The 13,435-nt window shown below is 38.4% G+C and overlaps 1 protein-coding gene across 7 annotated transcripts in view; it reads right to left on the bottom strand.

Annotated features, from left to right (window-relative positions):
• LOC125464755 (protein CASP-like) overlaps positions 1 to 13,435 on the bottom strand; it is a 534,922-nt gene that overhangs the window by 147,193 nt on the left and 374,294 nt on the right. For all 7 annotated transcript variants that reach the window (XM_048557535.2, XM_048557531.2, XM_048557534.2 and 4 more), the window contains 3 exons: positions 12,617 to 12,805; positions 11,986 to 12,044; positions 3,551 to 3,599 (listed from right to left, as the gene is read on the bottom strand). In XM_048557535.2, the coding sequence (XP_048413492.1) occupies positions 3,551 to 3,599; positions 11,986 to 12,044; positions 12,617 to 12,805 (297 nt within the window). The remainder of the gene's footprint in view (positions 1 to 3,550; positions 3,600 to 11,985; positions 12,045 to 12,616; positions 12,806 to 13,435) is intronic.

The following is a 13,435-nucleotide window of genomic DNA, read 5'->3' as shown; positions in this document are numbered from 1 at the left end:
CTTTACCCGCTATCGACTACTCAGGGTGATTCAGTCAGACCAAGGGTCCGATTTTACTGCCAAATTGTTTGAGGAGGTCATGCTATTTTAGGCATCAAACACTTTAAGTCAAGTGCCTATCATCCCAAATCCCAGGGAGCATTGGAAAAGTGGCATGAGACCCCAAAGACCATGTTGAGGACTTATTGCCAGGATTACCCAAATGATTGACATAAAGGTATCCCACTTATATTACGGGCTATTAGAGATGCTCCAACGTTCTAACTCATTTGAATTGACATTCGGACACGAAATAAGAGGGAATTTAAAATTAATCATGGGAAAGATGATAAGTCTGAAGGCAGAGATCTCACAGTTGGATTATGTATCTGAGGTGCGAGAAAGATTAACCAGAATAGGTGAATTAATTAGACAACATTAGAAGGTGGCACAGCACCTAATGATGCAAGAAGCAGATAAGAAATCTAAAATTTGTACATTTGCTCGTGGGAATAAAGTATTGAATAAAGAGATGCCTTCAAACCAAAGTTTAGTTTTCCCTATCAGATTGAGAAGAAGTTAGGTCAGGTAAATTATCTGGTAAAGATGCCAGATAGAAAAAAAATGATCAGGCATGTCATGCGAACGGGCTGCAATGCTGTGACAGAGAAAGGGAACCAGAGAAACAGGTATTAATTACTGCTACTCCGAGTAAGGAATCAAATCCAGCTGATTTGGATTTTCATGTGCCTCTGAATAGATTAAATAACGAGGAAGCCCTTAAGGAATGGGATAGGATACTGAGCTATCTGTCCTACGATCAAAGAGCTGAATTGAAAGACTCATTACAGTGCTATGAGGGCGTATGCAGACTAACGCCATATTACATGCGTTTCTGATAAAACAACACCCCTACAGGCTTAATCCTCTCAAACAGTGCAGGTTCAGAGGGAAGTGGAAGTGATGCTCAAAGACATCATAGAACCAAGGCAAAGCAAGTGGAGCTCACTGATTGTGTTGTTTCCTAAATCTGACTGTAATCAATGATTCTGACTCATAGCCAATCCCATGGCTGGAAGATTGTGTGGAAAAAGTAGGACAAGCCACTTACATCACAAAGTTGCACTTACTTTGTGGTTACTGGCAAGTACCTTTGTTAGAGGGAGCAAAAGAAGTTTCTGCTTTTGAAGCTCCAAATGAGTCATATCAATTTAAAGTCATGACCTTTGGAATGAAAAGCACACCAGCCACCTTTCAAAGGCTTATGAACAGTTATTGCTGGATTAATTAATTGGGAAATCTAGATAGATGAGTTAGAGATCTTTAGCCATTTGTTTAAAGATCACATGGAGCATTTGGCAGCGCCTACGGAAGGCAAAACTGGTCATAAACTTGGCAAAAGTAGAATTTGCAAAAGCAGAAGTGACATTCTTAGGGGACAACACTGGATATGGATGGATGACGCCGAGGAATGTGAAGATTAAGGCAATCGAGGAATTTCCAAAACCATCCTCAAAGAAGGATTTTTACAACTGAGTGGATGCTACAAGACATTTGAACTAAACTTTAGCGGTGGCATCGTTGATGGATTTGTTAAAAAAAAACACGAAATTTCAGTGGACAGAACAATGCCTGTATGCATTTGAGAAACTGAAGGCAGTGCCAAATTTCTTGAAGCCCTACAATGTTGCCATCGATGTAAGCAATGTAGGTGTAGGAGTTCTGCTGTTACAGGATGATGATTATGGAATTGAAAGACCAATTGATTATTTTTCAAAAAACTCAATATCCACCAGAAAAAAAAATTCAATCACTGAAAAAGATTTTGGTAATGGCCTTACAACATTTTAATGCTTACGTTGCAAACAATGTGTCAGAGGCCACTGTGTAGACCAATCACAATCCTTTGACATTTCTGGAAAGCTTTAAGGAAAAGACCACCAGATTATTTTGTTGGGCTCTCATATTACAAGCATTTAATTTACACATTGTGTAAGTTGCAGGTCATGAAAATATTATCATAGATGCTTTATCACAAGTTTAAAAGAAAAATGTTTATAAGATAGAAACAGTAGTGTTCAATGTGTAAAACAATAGCACTAGTATAAAACGTGTAACTCTACATTAATGAGGCATCGATCTGCTGATATTATGGATTAAGGGTTTAAAAGAAAAAAATGAAGCCTCCTTTTCATAATGATGGTTCAATTTTTTCTTAACGAGGGGAGATGTTGCGAAGTTAGGTAGAGTACTTATAGATTGGGAGGCAGGAAGTTAGAATTTGATGTTTGTAAAATGCTGGGGTGAGGGGAAGCATTTAGTGGTCCCTTCAAAAGATGATGTGCCTTTTTTATGCTTACAGATTTAAAATGGATGTCTGTGAACAGCAGCTTGAAAGTTTTGCAAGTACACACATTGCAGCCAAATTGAAATAACTGTATCAAAAAAACCGCACAGTTAGCAGGTCAAGCAGGAGTTTTTACCAACATGACAAGTTTTGAATTTAGCTAACTAATGTGAAGCAGGCACTTATATATGAAAAACCTATTAAATTTAAATCTGATGGGTTTGACAACATAAGATCAATCATGTCTTTAGAAATATCAAGAGTATAAAAGAAGGGAGCAGTTGGGCAAAATCCTAGTGCTAACCGCCACCTGCCAGAGCTAACATCCCTCAGCTCTGAAGAGAGAATTGCTGGCTCTCATAGCCTCCTCTATGGCTTAGAAAAAGCACCTTGTAAATAACAAAGGTGCCCACGGCACAACCAGTTGTTATTCCTGACAGAAGAATCGACGGAGAAGGCACAGAACATTTGAAAAGACACTTCACCAGGCTGTAATTTCGACAGACTAAATTCTACTTTTTTAAAATCACATATAAGTGGGACTTGTGTTTATTGAAACCACATACCATCAGAATCTTGCTTATTTGGGAATGGTTAATAAATACAAGGGGTTTGTTAATACTTTAGTTAGTTTGTTCACTGTTAGAGTTAGATAAATAAATTGTTACTTGCTGATTGTAAAGTAAGTGTCAGGAATTCATTTTGTTTAACCACTAGAAGTTTCTAAAAGGCAGGTTACACCACATTTCACACTCCTTTTATAGCTTATAGGGTGAGGTGTTCCTCTTTCGGTGTTTCAGTGATAGTTCTCGAGAGGGCAGGTTCAATCTCTGCTTTATAACAAGTGCATTCTTGAATTCCATCTGTTAGATTTAAATGTCTCTGAGGTATCCTAGTTTGACCACTTTTTAATAACTGACTGAGGTACATCCACGTATGATGAACAATGTCAGTACAGCAGAGCAAAATCCAGGCATTTTATGAAAACTCATGATATTACTTGTCCAAAGTTCTGACTCTTAAAAGTTTCAAATGTATTACTGAAATACATTTTCAATGTGCAATCCATCTCGCCCTAGTTCAAATTTTCTTCGAGAAATTCTATAAACTGCTATCATTTTATTATATGAATGGAAAGCACCTAAACATTACATGTTATAATATGATAACTTGGAATTTATACATCCTGTACAAAAAAAATTATTAAATTTCAACAGAACTTACCTGTGATCCAGATCCTTCTGATGCTACAAATTCCATTGACTTCAGGATACTGGAAACAGGAGGAAAATGATTTATTGTTAATAATATTCCTGCATTGGCACAAACAACATTCAAATACACCGTTACATTAATAAGGATACTAGGAGTAACAACACCCACTTCCAGGTATCAATATACAGAAGAAATACTTAAATTGTCAATGGCATTAGTATGCCATGTTACAAACAAACTTTTTAATTTCACCATGATGCAAAGCACTGTTCAAAAATCAAGAATGTAGCTATAAATGAAATTCAACAGGGTTTTTAAGAGGGCAAATACAAAAGTTGGTAAGATAACTTTTACACTGCCAAAAGCTTTCAGGTCCCTTATACTGATTGTGAAGCTTTTAACCCTTTAGGGGGTTATTCATGTCAGGAGATTAGTTACAACTGTGAACTGTTGCGACCAGTAATGAATTACATAATAGAATCGAAATGTGACATTTTTGTGTATTCTAATCAAAACATCAGTGATAAGTACTTTGTCTCAGTACAGAACAGAAGAATAAATCTTCACAAACCATAATTTCAGAACTAAAATGGTTTTACGTTATAAATTAGAAGTGAGAACAGACGCCAAATGTAGATCATAAAAAATGTTTTAAGGGGAAACAACTCTGTGCTCCTGTGATGCATCCCGAATATATTACAAAATTAAAAGTGATGTATAGATTCAAGTTATTGTCGCTCACTAAGCAAGCACCAACTTACTAGTCACAAAATAGGATAAAAACAAAAATGGGGACAGATTTTGACTTTTCAAAGTACTGATTTTTAACTATTTACTCTGACACTTTGTCAACTTTCCTACAAACATGCATTTACCCACCTTGCAGTTACAGGAAGCCACACTATTAGCTCCTATCTAGTTTTGAGAAGATTCATTAAAAGGAACATTGCAGAGCCACCCTTTCAATTCTCAAATCATTGGATTAGCAAGGAGGTGCCCCAATGTAGAAGAATGTACTACAGATCCTAAAGGGTTTCAAGATAATCCACTAATTTCTTGTCATAACACACTTTTCTATCAAGAAACATATTGCACATAAGACCTTTAAACTTCTCTTTAACTATTGTTTTAGGAAGAGTATAGTACAATGTACTTCTTTGACCAAACCTTTGGTCGCCTGCCTTAATAAGTCGTCATCTGACTTGATGTCAAATTTTGTCTGATATTTCTTCTATGAAGTGCTTTGGACAATTTGTCCTACAGTCACATTTGTATAAAGTGCTATTTGTAATACCAATTTAATCTAAAATTATCATAAGATCACATACTAAATCTTGTCTTCAACAGTGAAAATACAAAAGCTTCAAAATCTAATTTTAATGACTTAACACAAATAATATTGGAAATATTCAAGGAATCAATGAATTATTGTCATGTGCATCTTACAGTGAAACACATTAAAATACAGTGAAAACTTTTTGTTTGTTGCTATAATCTAGCACCATTTTGATAGTTTAAGATGAAAGAAAGTGAAAAGATGTTGTTAGGCCCAAGTAACATCAAAGTCACAAATCCTCACAAGTTGGAGGAGAAAACAGGAACAGAGGACCGAGTTGGATGATTGGTCATAACCATACTGAATGTTGGAGAAGGGTCCAAGGGGCAAATGGCCTACTCCTGCTCCTAGATTCCATGAAAAGAAAAAATGTATGACTGTACCAAGAGGAAGATCAGCAGGTCACTGAGTGCAAAAACAGAGTTTATACATTTTAGGTCAAAGATTTGTCATCAGAATTTGAGGAAGTTAGAAGGTAATCAGTTCTAAGCAAGTAAAACGGAGGACGAAAGGAAAGAGATTAAATGTCAAGATTGGTTATTGGGTACAAGGCAGAAGAGATTAAATGGCAAGAGAAGAAGGTGCAGGGCCAAACTTAAAAATAATTTCATCACCCAACTTACTATTGAGTAATTGTTTCCATAGAGCATGACTACCAGAAAATTAAACAGCTTTTATTATTCTGTATTCACATTATATGCGGTAAAATAAATAATCATCCGATCCAATCTGGACATGCTGCCTTTCTCATTGGCTTGATCAATAATGTTCTTTTTGTTAGTGTTCTGCACTAAAAAACTCCACATTTTAACTGAAATTATTACGTCCATTGATGGATGAAACATGCTGTAGAGCAGGGGTATGTAAATTTAATCATTCAAATAGTTACAAAAAAGCAATCGTATTAAATTGCTCCACTGAGCTTCACTCCATTAAAGTCTACAATATGAAAATGATAACGAACATCTATCTACATTGCTCGATATTAATAAACAGCTCATCTCATGACATTACATCCAGATCTTTTTTCCAAATGATCGTTGTAAGTTATACAGAGCACCAGACCAAGCAAGAAGAACTATAATCTTCTAGCGTAGAAGGAATTTCTTTGCTGCCTAGGTGTCAGGATCTGGCCCAAGTCTTTCACCAAATATATAGAGGATTGTGGGAAGTTGATTTCTGTGTCTGAACATTGGCCTTTTGTTCTTGAAAAGTTGCTCATTTTTGAATGATCGAATAGTGAAGTTCTTATATTTTCACCTAATTAGTTCAGGTTAGTTGTTTCAAAAAATAGTAAGAAATAAGAGTAGGCATATGCCATTTGACCCCCAAGTCTGTTCTGCAATTTAAAAGATCTGATTGTGGTCTTAAAGAAGTAGAGATGCAGCTGCTTTTCCAGCACTTGGCACATGTCTTGGTATCACAAGTACGTATTTAAATACTTGTTAAATGTTATGAGGGTCTTTGCCTCTACCACCCTTACAGGCAGTGTGTTCTACTTTTCCACCACCCTATCAGTGAAAAAGCTTTCCTCACACCTCCTTTAAACATCTTGCCCCTACCTTACACCCATGCGACCCCAGTCAATGATCTCTCTATCAAGTGGAAAAATTTCTTTCTGTCTACCCTATCCATACTCCTCATAATTTTATGTATTTCAATCCCTTCTGCTACAAGGAAAACAACCCTAGTCTATTCCACTATGTCTTTGTAGATGAAACTCTTCAGCCAAGCAACGTCCTGGTAAATCGCCTCTATGGCCTCTCTAGTACTATCACATCCCTCCTATAATGTAGATTCCAGAACAGATACCAAACTCTAGCTGTCATCCAACCAACACTTTACAACTTCCCTGCTCCTAAAGGCTGTCTAAACTCAAACGCAAGTATCCCAAAGGCCTTCTGCACCACTTTATCCACCTATCCTTCTATCTTAAGGGACTGCCGGACATACACCCAAGATCCCGCTAATCCTTGGTGCTTCCCAGATTCCATTGTTCATTATGTACTCACTCCCTTGATTGGTTTGTTCTGCTAAGGGCATCATCCAAAATTTATCCAGACTGAATTCCATTTACAACTGATCAACCCATTTATGTCTTCCTGTAATCCAAGGCTATCCTCTTCAATATTTTACACCCCACCAATTGATGATATCATTTGAAAACTTCCTAACCAACCCTCCTAGATCCAAGTTCAAACCGTTTATACAAGCCACAAACAGCAATGACCCCTGTGGGTCCTTCCTAAATGAGTCTTCATCATTTTGATCTGTCATTCGCAGTATCTGGCTTAATGAGACTTAACGGAGTCACATATATTTCCATAAACTTACTTCTCATTCTTCTAATTTCCAAAGACTATAAACCCTACCTGCTTAACATTTTTACTTAAAGACATCTTCTGCTTGACAGGGGTCAACAAATTGAAACTCTCTGAACTGCTTCCAATGCAAGAATATCTCTCCTTACACCATCTTCAAAAAAGTTGACAGATCAGACTGGCCTTTGTTCCTTTGCTGGTCTGAGCCAGTTGGATCACACTATGTTGCTACTGAATGACGTCAGTGGCTATGCCACATGGTGACCTCTGCAAGGTGGGCATGTACTATGACAGGTGCCAGGACCAATGACAGCCAGGCCGTGAGGAGATAGCAGGGAAGCCTCACCGATCACTCAGTCTGCATTTCGACTACGGGGTAGTAAATGTCTTGTTTATGAGCAATGAAAGCAGCTGCTAAAAGGAAGCATGCCACGGAATTGTTTGTCTTGTTTGAAGTGTGTCTTGATACTGAAAAGGTTAGGAACCTTACAATGACAATGCAGATTCTGCCCTCTAACGGGCACAACAGACTTTGAATACGTGGCAACTAAAAAAGAAAAGCAAGAACAGCACCAACCCTTGTATATGGCCTTCTTTGATCTCACAAAGATGTGACATATGGTCCAGTGCAAGGGATTATGGAATGCCCTCCTTTGCTTCAGCTGTCCCCAAGAGTTTGTCTTCCCCATGATGACACACAAGCCGTAATCCTATTAATTCATGCTCAGATCGCAGTCAAGCAGAGCCATTGCACCAATGTCCTTAGAGTCATACCCTGTCTATGCCTCTCAAAGCTGTGTATACTTCAATCAGGTTCTACCTTCTCTGCTTTTTGGAGATCAATCCCAGCCTATCTAGTCTCTCTTCATGACCAAATTGTTCTAGCCCAGGCAACTTCCATTGCATTCTCTCAAATCCATCCCATAATGTGATGATCAGACAGTACCCAACTGTAGCCTGATTAATGTTATATACAGCTCCATCACAACTTCCTTAGGTCTTGTATTCAACGCCTTGGCTAATAAAGCATGTATCCCTTATGCCTTCTTAAACACTTTCTCTACCTGTCCTGCTGCCTTCAAGGATCTACAGACATACACACCAAGGTCTGCAATTCTCTGTACTTCCTAGGATTCTACCATTTATTGTGTTCTCTCATTGTATCAGTCCTCCCATAATGTACCACCTCATATTTTCAGGGTTAAATTCCATTTGTCACTGCTCCCTCCATCTATATCATTTTGTTGTCTAAAGCTTTCCTCCTTGCTATTTACCACATCACCAATTTGCCTATCCGTGAAATTACTGCGAACTACATTCCTGTTTACATTATCTACGTGCACAACAAACAGCAAAGGACTCAGCAATGAACCCTGTAGTACGCCAATGAACAGAAAATCACTGTTCGGCCATCATGTTCTACTTTCTAGCACCAAGGCAATTTTGAATCCAATTTGTGAAACTGTGCTCGATCCCATTGGCTCTTAATTTCTTTGGCCAGTTTGCCATGTTAGACCTTATTAAAATCCATTCTGAAGGTCATAAACTGTACTCCCCACATCTACACACCAGTAGTCACTTCCTTGAAAAATTCAATCTCTTTCTTATCGATTTTCCTCACTGCAATCTTCCAGCTCACCCTCAACAAGCTCCTTGCTTGGGTGGAGTTAATCTACACAATTAACACTCAATCCCTGAAGGCCATAGCTAAAGTTGTCTTGCCCTCTGTCATTGAATTATGGTCTGTAGACAATGCTCGTATCTGCACTCATTAGATATTGAGCTTCAAATCATCAACACCTTCTCTGAGGCATATACAGCATTGGCCTTAATTACACACTTAAGACAAAGGTCCTTTGCCAAATCTTTGACTCTGTGAAACTTGTCCCTATTACACTGCATTACCTCTGAGTTATCAAAATATACAAACAAATCTTGGGACAACATACACTACTTTCCATAGCTTGAGATCTTACCTTCAAAGCAAGGGCATTGACGTTCAGTGCCACACTTGTTGAGCCGGTACAACCTTCAAGTGACCGAAGAAGACAGTGCATGAAGACTAGGTCCTCAAACACAGCAACAAGCTCATTGATTCCAGAGTAATAGTGATACCTGCCCTCCTCTATGGCTCAGAGACATGGACTACATACAACAAGTACTTCAAAACCACAGAGAAGTACCACCAGTGCTGCTCCCACAAGATCCTCCAAATCAATTCACAGGGGCACCATTGACGGTTTTCTCACTCAAGCCAATATCCCTCATATCAAAGCACTGACCTCAAAGCACTGGCCACATTGAATTAGCTGCATGCCTGAAGAGATTCCTGCAACAAATACACTACTCAGAGATTCAAAACCTAATGAGTCAATGGATTTCTTCTGCTCAGGACAGCAAAAAAAAGGCTTCAAGGGCATCCTCAAAGCCTTCTTGAAAATGTGTATTATCCACAACGATACTGAAAAATATTGGGATACTGACACCTGGGAAAACCCCGCTCCAAACATGCTCAAAGTGGAGGGAAAGCAATTGGAAAGGATCTGAACACTGACAGCAAACTGAAGACAAGTCTGACAGAGAGGGGAATGTATGGCAAGTTGGGCATCCCATCCCCTTATTTTTCCAACCATCATCTGCTTCACCTGTGACAGAGACTGTAGAGCATGTACAGGGCTCTTCAGTAATCTGAAAACTCATTTTTCATATGGAGCATGTCATCCTCAAGCAACAGGTTGCCTGAGAAGAATAAGAAGATCGCTCCTTAAATAAGAAGAGCAAAACTGTATGCAGTACTCCACATGTGGTCTCACCAATGTTTTGTATAGTCATAATATGACTTCTTTCATGTACAAGGTCACACATGGCCTTCAACACCACAGAATTCTACAGTCACTCTCCATTTAAATAATATTCTGCCTTTCTTCCCATAACTTCACATTTTCCAACATAATTCTCCAACTAACAAACTTTTATCTGCTCACTTTAATTATCATTATCCCTGAATAGGCTGCCCTTACATCTTTGTTTTCCTGCATACCATTGTATTACCAGTAAACTTGGCTGCAGTACATGAAACACTGCAATGACAACAATGGAAGGGCAGCATATACTAACTTATGTGTGGAACGTTGCTACGAGTAAAAGAAGAGCCACATTGTTATACAACAACACTTGCTGTACAGTTTAAGTACAATGGGAACAGATCAGTGAGACAGTATTCAAACTTCAGCAACCAAACCATAATAAAATTTTTAAAAAAGAGAGGTAACACAACAGCAGGAGATTTAACTACTTCCAAGTTGAGTGCTGCAGCTTTGTAAGCTTGAATATTTCCCATATTTCATCTAAAAACCTTTGTGCGTGAAAATTACAAATTGCTGTTGTCAAAACACTGCTCAAAGATACAGATACAACTCCATTTGCTGAGATCCTAAGATGCCAATTCATTCACTTTCAATAAATTAAGAGGGAAAATACTTTTGAACTGAAATTCAAATGACTACTGTCCAATCTATTACAACCTACAGTCAGAGAGTTGTACAGCATGGAAACAGACCCTTCAATCCAGCTGGTCCATGCCGACCAGTATCCTAATTTAATCTAGTCCCATTTGCCAGCATTTGGCTCATATCCCTCTAATCCCTTCCTACGCCAACACCTATCCTGCTGTGTTTCAGATATTGTTATTGTACCAGCCTCCACCACTTCCTCTGGCTGCCCCTTCCATATACCCTCTGCATGAACATGTTGTTCCTCGGATGCCTCTTAAATCTTTCCCCTCTCACCTTAACCCTATACCCTCCAGTTTTGGACTTGTCCGCCTTGGGAAAAAGACGCTGGCAATTCACCCTATCCATGCCCCTCATGATTTTGTAGTCCTCTATAAGGTTCATAATGTACACTAAGGACTAAAAGCACCAGCTCATTTTTATGTTCAGATTCATTTCTTAAACAAAAATAAAACCTTTCACATCCTGAAACATTTCAATAAGAAAAATAAATGGATTATGGAGAGAAAAGCCATCTTATGAAAATAAGTACTAGCATAAACAATCATTTAAAGAAAATAGTAGGTCTTAACAGGTGAAAATGCCAGTCAGATTTTTTTTTGATCAGTAGAATGCACTACCTTAAAGGATAGCGAACGTAGATTTCAAAAGCCATTGACTATTCACTAGAAATGGGAAACATTTCGGAGTGATGGAGAACGAACAATAGAATAGGGTTAATTTAAACCAAAATGGCACAGACAGTGTTGTTCCAATGGTGTTTCTACTGTAACTGTAGTACAGATGATCATACAGTAATATAGTTTTACAAGTTCACATGCTGCCACATCTGAGCCTTTGGAAAGCGTGCATATCTGACAGACCTAATGAATCGAGGAAAGCAGCAAATGCCATGAAAACAAATTTCTGTTGAAAATTTAAACAACAAAAGACATATTCAGGAGATGATCCAGCTGCCATATGTTCTCATGATGGCAACAGTCCAAATCATATCCTGCCTTTGACTGATATTCACATTCATGGCTCCCCTGAAGGACAAATGTCAAGTCTTGGCAAAGTCACCTGTGGAAGGTTCCAGGGAATCTATGGAGATGTGGTTCCACCTCATATCCCTGAAGTACACTCCTGGGAGAACTTTGAGGAACAGCTTGGGAGAGAAAGTAAACTGAGTAGATTCTAGGAATACAAGGGAATGACAGCTCACGGTTCAAGCTAATTTCATAGTTTTTACAAGACATATAGGCAACAGAAGATTCATACGGAATTAACACTCACCTCAGCTCTTTCTTAATCTCTTCGTAGTCAGACTGTCCTTTCAGTTTTTCCTCTAAATGCTTCAAAATAGATGGAAATGATTTATAAAACATATTAAAAACAGATAAGTCTATTTAAAAGTGCAGTAATTAAATGTTCAGCACAAAATGTAAAATTCTGCAAATTCACCATCAGACAAATAATTTGATGATCACATCTGAAGCCTTATACAAAAATTCAATCACGTAGCTATTGGCCCACTTCCAAAAAGACTACCTTTCAAAGGAGTAAAAAATAATTTCATACGTTCAGTGGAAACAGTAGATTCACACCAGGTCCACAAATTCTTGAATTTTTAAAATGCTACTTTTCCTCCTTGACAATGGGCTCTGAATTAGGTACTCTCCAATACTCTCCTGTATAGTACTATACAGGAACTTTACTCAATGATTCAATGTCTGTGCAAAACAAATAAGGCATGCAAGCCCAGAACAGGCAGGAATTTGCAAAAGTAATCTGTTGACATGCAAGTAGGATAAAAAATTACACTTGCTTCAAAAATTACAGGTTAGAAGCGCAATCTGAAGTCTGCTCTCATGTGTACATTTATTTGTTAATGCCTATAATTTGAAAATTGACAGTGTTCTCTTACCTTGAGCGTGCTGTTCTTCACACTAAGTTGCTGCTCCAGTTGAGAGACCTGACTTGCAGAAGTCTCACGGAGTTTGGTCAGGTTTGCCTGTAATCTCTGCACATCCTCAACTAACTGCATTATCTCACGGTCTTTTGCTGCCAATTCAACCTCCAGACTTGATCGTGTTAGCACTTCGATAGCTTGTTCCTAATAACCAGAACCCAGAACACAAGTATTGTACATACTGTACCTTTCCTTAAATTATTTTAGCATTGTACTAAATGTTTTGCACCTTTGGAAGTGTTTTGACCTGAGCTGATAGTAAACTGATCAACTTAAAAACCAAGTTAAAACTTGGCTTGAAAGGTCATGTGTTTAATTTTCACTGTTAGTTAACGTGACAGCTAGTCACTGAAGCCTCTTCATATGAGGCTGCAAATGTTCTTAAACAACAGAACAGAAGTTTATTACACAAAGGAATGACTTCATTCCTTCTTGCCCTTAAAACAGCCAATATGCTCGTCAATGCTGTGATCACTGAAGTATCCCATTATCAGATTATTTCCCATTGACTCTGGAGATAATTTTATGATTCCTGTCCGAGCCTGATAAACAAAGAAACAAAGAAATCTACAGCACAGGAACAGGCCCGTCGGCCCTCCAAGCCTGCACCGATCAAGATCCTCTGTCTAACCAGTCATCTATTTTCTAATGTTTGTTTTCAAACGTCTGTGTCCATTTGCTCCCTGCCCATCCATGTACCTGTCCAAATATATCTTAAAAGGCGCTAACGTGTCTGCGTCTACCACCTCCGCTGGCAACGCGTTCCAGGCACCC

Source organism: Stegostoma tigrinum, chromosome 27 (genome assembly GCF_030684315.1).
Source record: "Stegostoma tigrinum isolate sSteTig4 chromosome 27, sSteTig4.hap1, whole genome shotgun sequence".
Lineage (NCBI taxonomy): Eukaryota > Metazoa > Chordata > Chondrichthyes > Orectolobiformes > Stegostomatidae > Stegostoma > Stegostoma tigrinum.
Note: the sequence above shows the minus strand (reverse complement) of the source record. Positions and strands in the feature narration are given on the sequence as shown.